At 42.2% G+C, this 17,879-nt stretch overlaps 1 protein-coding gene and 1 non-coding gene across 2 annotated transcripts; one reads left to right on the forward strand and one right to left on the reverse strand.

Moving 5' to 3' along the window:
* Nucleotides 1–313: 313 nt before the first annotated feature.
* Nucleotides 314–3,296, reverse strand: LOC118780311 (fibromodulin-like). Its single transcript, XM_036532744.1, has 2 exons — nucleotides 2,393–3,296; nucleotides 314–465 (listed from the first exon to the last, which is right to left on the reverse strand). Exons 1-2 carry the CDS (start codon nucleotides 3,294–3,296, stop codon nucleotides 314–316), a joined length of 1,056 nt encoding a protein of 351 aa, XP_036388637.1.
* trnar-acg lies at nucleotides 535–607 on the forward strand. The gene has a single exon. It is a non-coding gene; the product is annotated as a tRNA-Arg (tRNA).
* Nucleotides 3,297–17,879: the final 14,583 nt, after the last annotated feature.

A 17,879-nucleotide genomic window follows, 5' to 3' on the forward strand; every position in this document is an offset into this window, starting at 1 on the left:
TCATAGTCCTGGACCCCTACATACATACTCCATTATCATAAAGATAACTCGTTAACTCGGTATATAGAGCGACTTGGCATTTCTCTCATTTTTCTTCGGTTTATTTAAAGGAAGGATTCAAATAATCAACTAACCAAAAGTTTTCCAAATAGGAAAAAACACAGAGAAAAGGTAGCTACAGGCTACACCTCGAAATGCCGTAAACAGACCTAACTGGCCTTCTGTTCAATGCGTGTTCTGCGTTTCAGTATGGCGACAGCAAGGATGATGCAGGCAAGCGCTGAAGGCTTCCCCTGCTGGTGTATCTATGAAACTACAGGTCAATGACTCTGGCCAGACGTAGACACAGTGCGAACTCTGGTGTCCAGTCCACGGTATTGATCTCGTTCCCATCCAGACGCAGCACTTTCAGATGGGAGTAATTCCTGCTGTCCACCACGCTACAGAGACTGCCCAGGGAAAATTCTGCAAAAAACACAATTGTTATTGTTAGTAATAAGACGAGTAATACTACATGTAGCAACAACAGCATGTGGGCCAGTGGCGCAATGGATAACGCGTCTGACTACGGATCAGAAGATTCTAGGTTCGACTCCTGGCTGGCTCGTAAGGTTTTAGATCCTGACGTCGTTTGTATTCCTCCCATTCCACGTGGCAAATGGGGTGTAACTACACGTTCCCTGTGCAGTTTTAGTGTGACTCTCTTCCATTTAAGTGTAGAGCAGCGGTGTGGTGTTAGTGGAAATGAGTAGGGCTCATAACCAAATGGTTGTTAATTAGATTCCCCACTGGGGCACTGCTGCTGTACCCTTGGGCAAGGTACTCAACCCAGAATTGCCTCAGTAAACACCCAGATGTATAAATGGGTAACATGTAAAATTATATGTAAAGTCATTCTGGATAAGAGTGCCTGCTAAATGAAAATAATGTAATGTAGTAGTAGGAGGGGCAACAATATTAGAGCTGGTATACTTTATAAGGGCGACTATGGTAATTACTATTATTTAGTATGTTCATATTAAAGCAAACTGGCTAGTATCTGCATGGGAAAAACAACGGATTATTTATGCCCTTGAATTATGAGCAAATACAGAGCAGGGGGAAAGCAAAGGTCATTTTTAAACAGCTGTTACTTTGGGCTATGTGAAGGTTTCTTGTCTCGCTAAGTCCTAAATATTCAGATTGAACTTTTCATTGCTTCTGTTTCTCTGTGCTCTCTCCTCTTTTTAAAGTTGGAATGAATACGAAAAAGTCATTTTGACATATTTTTGTTTCACATCATTTACATTTTGATTATTATATGCTTTGTGCCTGCTAAATAATACTGCTCATTTGTTGATTAATGGTTATGGGCTGTTATCCCAACAGACATAATGTAAAAGCTCCAAAGTATACTATATAATGCAAAAAAAGTCTACATAAGGTATTACACAGATATCACATAGTTCATAAATACTGAGCATCAGGAAGTATTAACAATTCTATAATGCGATCTTATTGTGCTTATTGAAGATAATATTATTTAATAATGAATTATGACTGCATGCAGAAAGTGCTGGCATGAAAGAACACCTCCCCGCTGTTCTCTTATAATGTGCATTTTGTGCATCTGGCTCCTTGGGGAATAGCTGGAGTCTGAGAGCAGGATTTAAACAATGCTACACTTTGTTGAAAGCAGTTCCATCTGTTTTTGTTTAGGGGTGAAATAGATGCAGGCACAGCTGGTGGTAGCCATGTGGCATCACACTGTTCTGAGACACAAATCACAACAAAAAAAATCACCTAATTTGTTTTCAGGAGTGCAGCTGTAGTTGGTTTTAGATCATAGCACATGCATATAGGTATATATTTCCACATCTATGATTTTAGGCAAAGAGAGAAAGTGAAGTGTCATCATAAAAACGTGTGTGTCTGAGGATATCTGCATTTTGATACTGACAGAGTTTAAAAAGTGATTTCTGTACATTGAAATTAAAGAGCTTTGTTGACAAGAATACTGACAAATTAATTACAGAAAGAGTCTATTTTCCGTTCAGAGGGGCAGCAGCACTGATGTTTTCTCTGTTCTAACTTTTCAGAACTCAGTGTGAAATTAAACTGGATATATTATATGGAGGATCAAAAAAATATGTACAGCATTTTTTTTCACTGGTTAAAAGTCACAAAGGGATACTTTTGTGGAGAAAACCAGAGGCAATCTGGCTGGACTTGAAACCAGATGGGGTCCAGGTATTCTGCCATTTCATGCAACAGCTAACCTAAATTGGGTAAATATGTATCTATATACTGTGTGCTCGGTCATATATAAGCAATAAAAATGTAAGTAATTCTGCATATGGTGACGCAAATGCACAGAGCGCCAATCGAACCGATCTGGGAGAGCCAGCAGTACCTTTGATCTGATTGGCCTGCAGATAGAGGTTCTGTAGCCTCCTGTTGACCGGGGGGATCCTCTCCAGCTTGTTGAAGGACAGGTCCAGCTCCACCAGCCCGCTGACATTGAAGGCATTGGGGGGGATCCCGCGGTCAGTCAGCTGGTTGTGGGCGAGCCGGACGAACTGCAGCTGGGAGAGCTTGGTGAGGAAGTCAGCGGGCACGGTGTCAATGCTGTTGGACTCCATGTAGAGCTGGTGCAGCCTCTCAGGCAGGAGGGCCGGAACTTTCCGCAGGCTATTGGAGCTGATGTCCAGCTGGGTGAGGGAGGGCAGGCTCTTCAGGGCCCCGCCCAGGTCCTGGATGGCATTGTTGTGCAGCTGCAGAATGGTGAGGTCGTCCATGCCCTCGAAGGCGGAGGCCGAGATCTCGGAGATGTTGTTGTGGTTGAGGCGGAGCTCCCGGATGGTGCGGGGCAGGTTGGGCGGCACCCAGTTCAGGCGGTTGTGGTCCAGGTAGAGCCGCTCCAGGCCGCTCAGCTTGGCGAAGACATTGTCGCCCAGCGCCTCGGAGCTGATCAGGTTGTCGTGGAGCATGAGCCAGACGAGGTTGGTGGCGTTGTCGAAGGCGCCATCCCGGATGCCGGTGATGAGGTTGTTCTGGAGGTAAACATATTTCATCCGAGACGGCACATAGGGGACGTTCTGCAGATTTCGGCCGTTGCAGTACATGGCCACAGGGTAGCTAGGCGGGCATTCACACTCCAGGGGGCAGTCTCCCCCCGAGGTGTCAGCCAGCATTGCACCATGGGTACGCCAGCGGCTGCGCAGGTAGGACAGCCAGAGGAAGGGGTCCTGTCTGTGACACACAGCGAGGTCACAGAGCCCGGCAACCAATAGGAGCGCACAGAGCCTGAAGGTCATCGCTGCTGAGGGCGATGGGTCATCAAAGTCATTAACGATCAAAACAATCGATCATCTGAGTGTGGGACTGAGTGATCGATGCGTGATCAATTGCTCTGAAATCAAAATGAAAAAACATGTTCAATTTCATTCTGTTCTCATAAATTAACTTTTTAAAATGCAGTTTATCTATCACATATTACATTTTTACACACTATTAATTTATAGACCTGGATACTAACAGGAGTCTCTCAAGTAAGTTGAAGAATTCAAATCTGCAAATCTTTAACGTCATCTACTGTTCTATGAAAATTAGACAGATAGATAGATAGATAGATAGATAGATAGATAGATAGATAGTTTCATACATACCCGACAGACCAGTAAAGAAAAAAAAAATCCCAAGGTAAGACTTAAGTGAATTAATCCACGCAACTTCCAAACAGAAGGAGAAGCCAGAGCCCACTGAATAATGTAGAGACCATGCAGAAATGCTCCAGCATTTTCCCCAGCCGATTACTACTGTTATTATAACCGTATTTTTTATCTGGCGTCTGTTTGTCAGATGTGGGAATGCGAGCTTCACTTACCTGTGCAGAGATGCAACCCTTTCTGTCCCCCAGCCCCTGTCTGCAGCTTATTTGGAGTGATGTTAGGGGATGCCAAAGATTTTGTAAATACCCCCATCACCCCACGCCCCCCTTGCCTCATTACTCCTCCCCTCTGGTGCTTTCCCCCCTCCAAAATCCCTCCAATTACCTCACATCCATTTTTCACCAGTGTTAGGTGGCTGTTTGCTGTCACCTCCAGCTACAGCGCTATCACTTCCATCTGCAGGCCACGGTGTGGACATCTGCTTTTTAACTACCTTGTTTTTCCTCATCAAAGGGAGAGGCGCGCGCCTTATCATTAACTCCATGGGAGTGTGGGGGTGTGGGGGGGCTGCTCTCTGTTACTTTCTCTCTGATTCGAGGGACGGAGGGGCGATGCACACACACGCGCCACTCCCGAAATGTGGTTCTCCCAGCCTGCAGCTCAGTGGACCGTGATGACACAGCGGTCCTATTAGGACAGTAACTTTTACCCCTGCTGCCCGTGCTTATTTTCACTGTTAGTACAGTATATGACTGCTGTTGCTGTTACTGTACACTGAGGTCCATTACAGTCGTAAAGCTGCTTTACTCAGTTTTTCCATCCATTTTTTTTTTTTTTTCTGTCAAACTGGATTAATCTTATATGGAGGTTGGAAGAAAACTGGAAAACATTAAGAACATGTTTGTGCGTGTGTGTGTACATGTCAGCATGTATATTAAGAGGAAACATATGGCATTAGCCTTCTCCGGGCTAACAAGTGCTTGTTAGCCGAAAATTATATTGGGTTAATATACACCATTATCATTTTGTAAATACGTCACAGAGAAGGGGAAAGTTTAACAAAATTCTAATATATTACAGTATGACAAAAGGTAAGATCCAGGCAAACAACAACAGAAAAACCAACCAGACATAACTGCAAGCTAGCGGAGTTTCCCTGCAGACTTTGGTGAAGACTGGACATAAGCCAGAACACATCCATAAAAATGCAGCCAGGTAAATATACAGTCTTTATGGGTAGGTGAACTCTGACATGTGTGTGTGCATTTGGGACTAACATTCAGTACTGAACTGCACTTCAGGAAAGATGGAGACAGTTAATGAACTGACTGCCATTTCTCAAGAAAAACCTGATGGATTTCATTAAAAATGAAAAATGTAAATTATTCCGGAGAAAAATAAACTCTGAAAATATTGTTTGAATGACCATAGTAACACCGGTGGGTAAATATCAGTTTATGAGAGAACAAAGGATCTTTAAGCTCATATTCATTCTTGATTTCTTATCACATATGTAAATGAAATACATTGTAAACTACTGACAAATGTGTTTTTCAGCCCAGAAACATATTGAAAATACATTTACAATATACTACTGCAGAGCAGATCTATATAATGCAATATCCCACAACGGCAGTGATTTTTTCCATATTGGAGCCTTCCAAACCCTCTGCTGTTGTTCTGCACTGTTCCCAGGCTGTCACACTGGAGACACCTCTGTGCTGGGGAGCTCCAGGGCAGTGACACAGAGCTTTGATGTCTTAATGAAGACTGAAGCCCTGCTGCTATTGGATCAGAGGACTGAGGGCCCAGTTTGTGCTCCAGATGTCTGTAGAGCTGAGAGGGAGCGGACCAGTGGACTTTGAGTTTGAGAGCGGCTGATAATCGTGAGCCACTACTGTCTAGAAGGAGGTCTGAAGAGGGTGTGTTCAAATGTGCACGTCCCCTTTTTTGGGGCGTCCGCCACTCTTGTGGACATGTTCATCAGTAGCGCCACTGTGACAGACTCTGAGGAGAGGAGGCCAAATGAGGTGAAAGGTCAGAGTTCAAACCACACAGGGACCTTAGGCAGAGATCCGTTGTGCTGGAAGTGTGCAGGGCCCTTGGTCACACCAAAGCGGTTTTTCTCTCCTGTTCGTCGTATCTGCAACGTCAGTGAAACCCGGGTTCGCAGCTTTGAAAGAGCTTAATTTTATTCCCACTGACTCCTGACATCATTTTCTCGTGATAGAAAAGCGGGCCTGTTGGTTCCTCGCTGAGGAACAGTGACCCCCGTGAGCTCAGATTTCAGAATGAGGAAATGAAGGCTGGCGCGAGGTGAGTTTCTGAGTTATGGGAGAGTGTATTAATGCACAGCCATAAATTCACACCCTGTCGGTTTCACTGTGTGGAAACAGGGACCTTATTAGGGCGTTTATCATCCTCTGCGACCAAAAGGATGTTCCTGTTGGGCAAGACCAAATCTCTGGCTCCAGCAACCCCCTTCTCCCGCACCACCCACCCCCCCCAGCCCAAAGAGAAACATCAGGAAACAGTTTACATGCCTCCACTCGGCTGAGGCTGAGAAAAAACAGCTGATTGCCAAGGGCACAAGAGTTACAGCACAATGCAAGACCTTCCTTTCTTGCTCTAAAACATGGAGCACATATCTTAATGCCATACAGAAAGAGCTCTCCAAAAAGTATGAATACTTCTGCAACTAGAACTAGAATGGTGCAGTGATCATTCTCCTGTCTTGGAATTTTGGCAAGTTTGAACACCCAACTACAATGCAGTATGGATGGGATCACTGAGCACAGGTTTGGCTGAAAAGGTAGATTTCCAATTGGATTGCTCTCCCCACAAACAGGGCAGGAAGCGGTCCACACACTGTCGCCCCTACAGTGAGTCTGTTTTTATTTTTGTAGAATGGGTACCTCATAGATATTGATTTATTTATTGCTTTATGGCTCATGGGGGCATTCATACTATCATTAACATCTGTTATCAGAAATTATTAGTAAGGAGTTGCCATCACAATATAAATGTAAAAAGACTTTTGGTGTGATAAGTGACCAGCTGTTGTCATGGTTTTGCAGTGGATCCACAGTGTGTTACTTTCAGTCAAAGGTGATTGAAACTCAGGTTGTGTATAAATGTACCAGTGAACAGAACAGCAGCAGATCTCACACCTGTATGTCAACATGATCACAGCCTTATTGCCATTCACAAAGCAGAGCCTTAATGACAGTAATGGCCCCAAATGTGGGATCTGTCTGACGGTTTCATTTAAGACAATGGGCCAATCTGGTCATGGTACTATGCACGAACACAAGGCACCAAGGGAAATTACCAAAATATACAGACAGGCCAAAAGAATTGCAAGCAGTAGCATTGGGATCTCTGGCTACTGATTCTTTCCTCAGTCCTCTGGTCTCTGATAGACTGTGTGAAGCTATGCTTTAAGTAATTTTGAAGGACTATTTTAGGATTTGCAAGGGTTTTTAAGTTATTATTGTGAAAAAAACTGGTCTTTTGGCAGTGCAAAACTCTGAGTGATGACAGTGATGTGAGAGTTCTGCAGATAATTTAATCTTACCACTTTCACTCTAACCTGTGTGTAAGAGTATTTAACACTTCAGCGTTGTCAAATGTACTGAGTAAACTAATTCCTGTATTTTTTGTACAAGCTTGAAAATGAGAAGGCTGCCAGAATTGTCAACAGCAGACCAAGAAGATGTTTCCCATATTGTGCCAGAGCTCATGCCATGGCAACACAGCTTTGGGGGATTCACATGGGTCACACTCTAAAATGATACCAAATTTTCCAATGACCTCAGCAATTTGTGTTTGTTTGTGTTTTATTGTCCTGGGCCTGGTCAGACAATTAATGTGTTTAATAACAATACGTAAAAGGCAGATACAGCACTTCTGAGGTGTTAGATGAAATTTTCCTGAGAACATCAGAAAGGCATGGAAAAGCTGATTCACATCACAAATTTAAGTCACTGTCAGATAGATGCATAACATAGGGAAGCACTTGCCAGCTGAGTGTACAAAATGTTACAAATGTTACAAAATGTAACATTTTTCAAAATGTGGTACATACAGTAACAGACAAAGTGTGTTGCAGTTCGGCTGAATCATGGGCATAATACTGAAAATGCATGCCAGCATGAAGAGCTTTTAGTCAGATAGCATAACACTTTCTTGTTTGTCTGACAGATGAACGGATTACGTCAGGTCACATGTGGAAGTCCTTGGGTCTCCCTGCACTTTAAATAAGGACACATCTGCTTTGTGTAGAACATCACAAATCTCCAGACACAAAGCAGACCGATTTTTCTATAAGCTGCACGCAAACCTCAAGGCCTCACAATGGACAGCTCTATTAGAACTGACACCCTGACCCCGGCTACACAGATATTCTATATATTGGTCAGTCTCAGTATATTGCAGTCTGTGTGTTTCATCTCTCCCATTATCGAAGCTGGGAGTGTTCCGATTTGCTGGCTGATGATGAACATTCCCGAGTGGGCGTGGTCTAAAAAAGAACATCCATAACTAGCACTTTAATGCAGACAGCAGCACACCCGATCTAACCAACTGTAAATTCCTAGGAAAGGAAGTGCAAAGGATGGAAGGATCACAGGAGTTGAATATCTGATGATGCTGTAGAATATCTCTGCTGCAGATTTAAAGAGAACTTAGCTCAGTGAGAACAGGAAACAGGCTACAATTTTATATTAGCTGGGGAGGGGGGAGCTGTACAGCATCAAAGAAAGACTGAACTTCACAGAGTCATCAAACATACCTACAGCTTAGATACATCATACCCAGGAAAAATGATTATCTTATGATAAACACTTACAGATACAGTTAACTCTGTTACAGGCTCTTCTGGTTAGAATTATCAATATAATTGTATTACATAGAGAATATCAGTACTACTAACCACTAATATCCTGCATACTCTTGGTGTGTCTTAGTCCTGTTGGTAGTATAAGCTTCAGCAGTTTTACCATTAATAAGCTCTGAGTTGACATACACTTGTGTCACACAACTGTGACTGGTGACATTAATCATCACAGTTTTAATAAAGGGATGTTTATTTTTTTTTCTGTGTCAATTTATGGAGATGGAAACTGCCGAGTGAACCCCCTGCCCCCGGCTGCTCGTTTCCACAGGACAGACGGAAGGCAAAGATACCGCTACGCAGCGAGTATTTACGCTCAACAGCTGTGATAATGCTTTTCCTTAGCCCGGTATCAGGAGGTCACAGAAAGCCCTGACAATACACTGTGACAGAACATGTTCACTTCACTTCAGCTCTTTATTATAAAAGATGTTTCTGTCCATCCTGGTGGTGTTGTGCTTTCCAGGTAAGAATACAGACCTGTACAGCTCCACACTATAGGAATGTGTTTGCTGCACATAGCCCAGGGGTAAAGAGCTGCTTTGGTGCTCTATGGCTATTGTGGTTTATAGATCTTTTTCACTTTATGTGCTGTCAGATGAGTACGGTACTTACCAAACAAAAACGGGCGCTGTGCTTGGCACTCCTAGGGTCCGCGGCGACGGACGCGTACCGAGCGGTAGACTGCACGGTTGGCCAGGACTGCATGGTTCTGTGCGAGTACCGGTTCAGCGCGGCCGCTGCCTGGTGCAAGAAGCAGAGGGGTGGCACCTACAGGACCGTGGCAAAGACCACCGACGCAGTGTTGGGCCGAGTCTCTGTGCTGGCTCTCCCCAATAGAGCTCGGGCCCTGGTCCACTTTGAGCCTGTGTTAGAGAAAGATGCTGGGGAGTACAGGTGTGGCTACTGGACTACAGAGAGCAACAGGGAGGTGCTGTACCTCCAGGAGAAGATCATCCTCAGGGTCCATAAGGGTATGGAAGTCTAATCTAATTTTCTTTTTAATACTGATATTACTATACCTGCGGTAATATACACACATGTATGAAGGGGCATTAATACAATATTATAATATACAATATATGGACATTATAATTCACCTGACTAGGGACAGTGGGATAGTGATTATGCATGACTGATGTTGTCATTCCAACAAAGACTAGGCAGTCTGCTTATATATTTAATAACCTGTAAAGTGTTACTGTTTGCATTTCAAAAATGTCATTCATGTTATTAGAGGAGGAATAAGAGTTGCAGCAGAAGCAAAGATGTTGCTTGTGAAACGAATGAAAAGAGAGGCGAATTAAAGAAAGAAGCATAAAAGTTACCACCAGTGAATAAGGAATGATTAAGGTTAGTGAAACCTGGGCTTCAGGCTCTGCCAGACACTTCTCACGTGCATTTGCCCCCTGCAGCTGTTACAGTTCAGACATCTACGGTCACTGCGGCTGCCAATTCATCAAACACCACCGAGGGAACCGTGAGGGGCCTGGGATCAGACAAGTAAGGGAGACACTGGTGTATGTGTATGTATGTGTGTGGTGTGTACACAGTATATGTATGCATATATACACATACACATACACACATTTTTATGTAAGTATGTATGTGTATATATGTAAAATGTATTAATTAATTAAGGGAAATAGCAAACAATATGTGACCACTGCTTCTCTTTCTTGATGTGGTTTTTCATTGTTTGACATATAGTGTCATTTTTGACAGTGTTCCCCTTCATACATTTAATTATTTTTCCATTAAAGTGACTGCTGCATTTGTAGTTTGAGCACCAAATATTTGAGTTCTTTCAAAATCTGTTAGATCCCTCATGTTGCTTTCAAAACTCACAAATTAAAATGTTGATTTTAGCAGAAACATCTTGGCAGTTGGCATTGACATTAATATGAAACACTGTAAACATCTGTAAACTCCTTATGTCAAGTTAGGGATTGCCTCCGTCTTTGCTAACCAAGTAGTGCTTACAAATAAAATGTGCGTTTTAAACTGTGTTACAGATAACTGTGGGTAACAAATAACTGTTAACAAACTCTGACACTGAAGACATAATTACAGATAACATCATGGCTGCCCTGTGTACTTATTATGGATTCCAATTCAACAAGCAAACCAGATACAGCAAAAATGAGTGTATGCACACATTTAGCTACACATGACAGGGATCTGTGTGGAATAGCAGCTCCAGCTCAGCGTCTCCAAATTCACACCTGGCTGCATCTGGACTTCAGCCAAGTGGGAGGGGCTGCCCCAAGGCAGGCATATCATTGGCCAGCCCTGACCCCTAACCCCCTTTGAGCTGGGTCAAGACAAGGGTGGTGGAGACTGTAGGCTACATCAATCCAGAAATATGTGCGTACAAACAATAAAGCCAAAAAGCCTTGAGAGTGAATACTGAACTTTCTTTGCAGTCTGAAATGAAATTCCCTGTGTGACATGTTGTATCACATATTTCTCCAATGGTGGTGGGGCTGTGTAGGTTTTCTTTTTGTGATTAGTGATGGTTCTTCTGTCCTTTCCTTGCAGATACATTCTCATTATCACTGTGGTTATCGCTTCACTCCTGTTAACAGTACTGGTTGGAGTTTTCATTTTCAAAAGAAAGAGCAAACGGAACAAAATTGGTGAGAAACAACAAAAAACAAAAAAAATGAACATTATTCAAATGTTGCAGTCAGATACAAAAGAATAAATCCAGAGAGATGTTGAACTACAGCATTCATTGCTGTTTATGCATGTTGTTTGTGCATCTCCAGGAAAAACAGATGTGTCCGAATGTTTTTTCTTGAGGAATCCCTGAACTGAATGCTTTGATGGGCCCAGTTCTTGTACAGTCCTTTGTTTTGATCAGAAACCTAAAACATTCCCTTTTTGCATCACAGGCCTTGTTTGAACTGTGAAACCAGGGAGGTTTCAGGACAAGTAGGCTTTTGACAGTGTGGTTTTGTGATAGGCAGTGATGCAGTCATTTAGGGGCAGAGCGAAGTAAATCTCCATTTCGTGTCCATCTGGCACCTTCGCAGTGCCCAAGCAGGGCGATAATTACTCCCATTTGTGTTTTTGGACACTGCCTCTAGGCACTGCCGGGAACCTGGGTTCTGTCTCTGCGAGTGAGGTATGTGCTATCCATTTCATATTGAGATCGGAGAGGGCGATGTCACCGATCTCACAGGCCGCGAATGAGGTGAAAGTTGTCTGCTCCATCCCTGATGCTATCCTTGAGCATACAGAGAAGAGTAACAGCATCTAACTGTTGTGCTGTAGGCGCTGTGTGAACAGTCATCTAAACTGTCCCCGCTGTTAAAGAGGAACTGTCTGATTTGTGCTGTTGGTGCTGTTAATAGTAGTCTGTGCTGCCCTACCTGTCAAAGTAACAGTGTTTAACTCATTTGTTGGTGCTGAGTGAGCTGTAGTTTATGCTGTTGTCTCTGTTAAAGTAACAGTGTTTAACCTGTGTTATTGGTGCTCAGTTAGCAGTAGTTTACACTGTCCTCACTCCCCCGTGGTAATTTCAGTTTCCTTACAGCAACGAGCCAGTGCTGACTGACATCACCTACGCCGTCCTGACCCTGAGCCCTCACGGGGCCACCGAACAAGGAAGCCACCGCAACAGCCAATCAGAACGGCCGGTGAGACTGCCAGAAGTTGTGGAGTATTCCTCTATAACCTTCTAGAACACCAGGGGGCGACGGAGAGGGAGAATCGCAGGAGTTAGCAGTGCATTTACTTCAGATAGTGATTTGACAGAAAGATAACGTGATTTGGGTTGAACATAGTAATCCCAATTTATACTCCAACACATGTCTTTTTACTGTTACATATTCATATTGACCTGACTAAAGTGCTTCCTTTATTGTAATACATATTAATATGAATAAAAATGCTCTGTCTTGATTGGACCTTTCAGTCCTGCCTCTTTGACTAACAATATTAAAAATGCTCATTTTAAAGTTTAGCTAATGCCCCACTGTTGCTCTGGCCCAGTAGACAGAGATGCAGTATAGGGTATTTGCTAAGGCTTTGTTTAATTGCACTCTAACATGTGATGTCATAATTGGGTATCAGGATGTTGTTTGCCCATGATAGGCTGCCCGCTGTACAATCACGATGGCTACATTTCTTTGTGTTTTGTATGCGTGTCTGACTGACTGGACAATAACCAATCAGAAATCTTGCAAAGAATACATGTACAGAGTTCAGAAAGACTAACTGAACAAGTAGGACCCCTTCTAGACAGACGTGTCTTCACAGATGATGTAAACAGGCCAGGCTACTGTTGTACGTACTGTTCAGGTGAATCTGATGCCCATAAAAAGTAGTTGTGAGTTTAGGCGACACCTAGTGGCTCCTTCATGAACAACCTCACAATGTGACACTCCATACACCACAATATCTGAGCATGTAGGTCACGCAGCTCACAACAGGGGAATCTCACAGGAAACTTAACGGTGACCGCAATCAAATCTGCTGACAGCTTGTGTATGTGTGTGTGTGTGTGTGTGTGTGTGTGTGTGTGTGTGCGCATGCATCTGCCTTCAGCCAGCATGTTCACTGAAACATAACCTACTATCGATCAGCACAATTTAAATTGACCTTTGGCCCGTAACAATAATCAATCTGCATCAAAAGATACTGCTTTAAGGTGATTTGGGTTACTAAGAATGACTTTCCTTGCATTTGGGAGGCACAACAGTTGAGGATCTCCAAGTTCAAATCCCAGGTCAAACACCTCTGTGGTACCCTTGAGGAAGCTTTACCTTTAACCTGCATTTCTTCAGTATATATCCAGGTTTAGAGGTGGAAAATCCTCTGAAGTATAATATGAGCTACGCATTCTGTAAAAGTCCGTCCGCATGTGCATCACGACATGACCCGGTTCCGCCTTGGCCAGTTTCGGTTGCAAAAGAGTTTCGGTGATGAGTGACACGCATGGCGTGGAAATTCCAGGTTCTCTCCTGGGTCCTCCGCGGTCCGTCCCCTGTATGATCGCTCACTTATTCACCCTGCAAGCAAAGCAGGTTTGAGTGTTATGCAAGTTGGGACTCCGCACACCACAGGCCTGCTGCCCAATCACAAGAGAAGGGTATGTGTCCATGTGAGAGGACAGGGGGGACGACCCAAATGAAATCACCCAACAGCCTGGTACTCTTTTTTAAATACAGTCTGAGCTCATTTTTTTTTTAAAAAAGTACAGTGCAATCAAAGAAAACAAATACACAATAAAAACATTATATCAAGGCTACAAAGCAAGACAATGTCATTGTCCACAATGAAACAATTTGTATATTGTAACGAACATGAAAGATCCAAACTCCTGTTCTCATTGCACAAATAATTCTAATGGCCAGTGTTGTTACCAGTTGAGCTAAAGGCTATTTGCCCCTTAGCGCCATCAGCAGCAGTTCTAGCTAACCAAGTCTCTGGGAGTGACGTCACTATTGAAACTGCTCTGCTACCTTACTGGCTTTACACACAACTCATAAAATCTACTAATTTCAGGTCTGCTACATAATATAACATGTTTTCCCCTGAGAGATTGCGCTGTAACATGTTTTACATCTAAAGTCACATAGTCATAATTGCAGAATATTAAGAGGTCAGACGCTTCTTTCAGGACCATGGGATCTATTTAAAGAATAAGGTGCATGCTGTACCCATTATAGCAGGGGTTTTGTCAGCATTAATTGTCGCTCAGGGAGGGCCCATGATGGTCAGCAAATTCTCCACTTCTCCTTTCACCAAAAATGTGCTCATGCACCTAGGGGAGATGGGGGTTAACACACTGTGGTCTGCCGTCTCATCAGCTACGCTTCTGTCAGTTGCTCAACAGAAACTAGCATTTCCCACCATCACGAAACCTGGGGCTACACACTCAGATCTCCAGTCAGCAACACCACGGGCCACTTTCAGCACCATCGCTCCATCGGCTCTTTCATCCAAAGCACAGACGCCAGTGACATTCCAAAACAGACTGCTCCGTGCTTAATGACTTTCAAATATAACAGTGTACAACATGCATAATCTGTATGTGTTTTCCCATTTGTGCTCTGCAGTAAAGCTGGTACATTTGTTGGGTCTGAGAGGTAAAACCTGTTCTCGACATGGCAGAGTCATACTGTAACATCGATTTCGAGGAAACAGATTTGCAGGTGAAGCCAACCTAGCTGTGTGACTGCAGGTAAGACAGCAGGTACCACTGCTATGTTCTGAGCGATTGCTGTGTTTGTGAAAGACAAAAGGGACTTGGTACATTTCAGGTGATTTCTGTTCTTATAGTGGTCAACTTAAGACTAACTAATTAGTTGATCTAGAACAATCAATTAAATAACCAGTGAATCTCAATTGCGATAGCCATGCCAGTATTGTTTAATAGGTAAATATTGAAAAAGTGTGTTGACTAACCCAAATCTTTAATTGGACCCTACTTTAGCTAAAGTATAAGCAAATACACTACCTTGTTAAAGGACTGAAAGAGGTCAACTGCAAGGCCATCAAATCAATCTTTGCTCAACAGCTTAGAGAGACCTGAAAAATGAAACAGAAACATGACCCACAGGCCCCGGGTTCGTAAACTCTGCGCTAGAAAACTGGACCCATGACCAGAAGGTTGCCGGGCCAAATCCCACCTGGATCACTGCAGTAAATATCCAGCTGTATAAAAGAATGTGAGTAAAATGTAAAATGTGAGTGACCTTTTTAAGGGTCATCGATAAAGCAAATAACCACATTTATTAATGCAATTAATAATAAGTTGTGAAATTATCACAGAGTAACTCATTTATTCATTTCCAGACATTTTCCACAGACCTACAATTCCAGACTTTTTCAATGTAGGATTTCAATTAGACAAGTCAAACATTTGCACACATTCATACACACACACACACACACACACAAAGAAAAAATTCACTATACACATCATAATCTATAAACACTGATAGATTTACACACAACATTGTCAAACTCATAATCTGGTAGCAATATTCATCTACACTAAGAACTTTTCTAAAGATGCACTGCTGAGAATCATTTAATCAAATGTCAGTGTATATATGCCTTACCGAGGCACAAGGAATTAATCTTGACACCCCTGAATTAGACGGGAATACTTATTCTTAAATAGGACTGACCACAAGGGGGCAGCACTCGGTGCATAGGTCTGAAAATGCATTGACAAATGCCGGAAGACCAATTTTAGCCTATAAAAATAAAAAAAAATTAAAAATTAAAAAACAATGAACAGGATATTGACGAAAAGGAAATCTACAATTGTGTATTACCTTTTCTTGAGAGGGTGAGTAGAGCAAATTTTCCCTCTATAATTTTGGTCTACATATTTATTTAGGTGAATAAACTTTTTTTGCGTAAGTGAATAAACACAAGAAGAGGAAATGAGTTACTGATGCAATGAATATGCGACCAGGAATACTCAAAGTGAAATCAGAGGCCTTTGGCATGTTCGAGGGCTTTCACTCTCTAGGCTATTGGCAAAATGAAAAGCCCAAGTTCCTATTAATCTGAGAGCGATACAGACATTTCAGTTACCAATGTTATTCACACTCATTTCAGCTGTTCGCCACACTGTAATGAAGCTAATAATAATATCCTACAGGGTCGGGGCCACACTGGGGTTCACAAAGCAGAAGGATGTAGGTTTCATTCCACCAGAAAGACACTACTCTTCTACCCTTGATCACAGAACTTAAGCCAGTAAATAAGACACATAAAATGCATGAAATAAGCAACAGGCTGTTTGGAACGTAATACTATACATTACTACATTACATTCAGTGAGCTGGAAACAGGGGAGGCTGAAACATTACCTTTAAATCTATCATTACTTTCAACCTGTCCCCCGTTATCCTCCTTGATTAACAATAAAACAAATAATTCACAGAATAATTGACCCCAATGCGTAAACGGAGTAAATGATTATGCTCGCGAAACAGCGCAGATTGTCTGTAGTTTGTGCGCTGTTGCGAAAGCTACAGCATGGAGTTGTTTAATTAACAAGGATGGCAATTTGAACAATTAAGTGGCAAGTAATCCCAAAGCTTTCTCTTAAATGTTTCACATTATAGCTTTCTTGTGTTACAAAATTCAAATTACAAAACGGAGCTAAATTTAGTTAGATCGATTTAAATTACTGAGAATAAATTTTTAGGTTAGGTTGAGTGCAATGAACAATAACGTTTAGAACACAGACCTCACATGAGCATTTATTGTAATTTAAATCGATAAATGTCATCCTTGTTAATTAAACAATCTCACGTTGTAGCTTTCGCAACAGCGCACAAACTACAGACAATCTGCGCTGTTTCGCGAGCATAATCGTTTACTCCGTTTACGCATTGGTGTCAATTATTCTGTGAATTATTTGTTTTATTGTTAATCAAGAAAGATAAAGGGGAACAGGTTGAAAGTAATGATAGATTTAAAGGTAATGGTTCAGCCTCCCCTGTTTCCAGCTCACAAGCCGCCAGTGATTACATTACATTATTGTCATTTAGCAGAAGCTCTTATCCAGAGCAACTTATATTTTTACATGTTAACCATTTATAAAACTGGGTATTTAATGAGGCAGTTCTGGGTTAAGTACCTTGCCCAAAGGGTACAGCAGTGCCCCAGTGGGGAAGCTAACCAGCATCCTTTCAATTACAAGCCCTGTTCCTTACCACTATGCCACACTGCTGTACTGTACTGCACATGTAAGCTAAGCAACTCTCTCTGGCTAAGAGTATCTGCCTGGCAAAGTAACATAAGCTAAATAATAATAACAATAATTATAATGAATATTTACAGTAAGATTGTAAGACATACAATATTCATAAATCTGCTAGAGAAATAAATAAATATTCAATACATACATTCATTTACATATATATATATATATATATATATATATATATATATATATATATATATATATAAATAAATCACCGGACATACCGCTACAATACATATGGTAAAACGTGAACTAAAAAAAACTTGCAACTTCCCCAACTCCCCAAAGAGAACAAAGGGCCGCGTTGTGCGTTTCCCATAATTTGTAATTGTGGAAGAACACTTTATTCTGACTCCCAAATTGTCTACTACAGCTCCAGTGTACTGGGGAAATAATAGCTGAAGAAAAAAAAACTTTTTCACCGGAGACGGTGCATTACCACTGACTGACACACGTTTTCAAATTGACCCAACAGGAAATGATTAGGAAACGTGCCATATTTTAGAGTATAAATTCATAGAGAGGTGAGGCGCATTTGTCCGCCAATCATCTCATCGAGAATTTCGCAGCGCTTGCACCAATACACCCCGACATG

This window comes from Megalops cyprinoides, chromosome 7 (assembly GCF_013368585.1).
Source record: "Megalops cyprinoides isolate fMegCyp1 chromosome 7, fMegCyp1.pri, whole genome shotgun sequence".
Lineage (NCBI taxonomy): Eukaryota > Metazoa > Chordata > Actinopteri > Elopiformes > Megalopidae > Megalops > Megalops cyprinoides.

What these genes read in the sequence shown, in the direction of transcription:
- LOC118780311 (XM_036532744.1), bottom strand. Translation starts at nt 3,296, where the DNA reads ATGACCTTCAGGCTCTGTGCGCTCCTATTGGTTGCCGGGCTCTGTGAC. An exon ending in GCAGGCCAATCAGATCAAAG is followed by an intron (nt 466 to 2,392) that starts GTACTGCTGGCT and finishes TGTTTTTTGCAG; the next exon opens with AATTTTCCCTGGGCAGTCTC.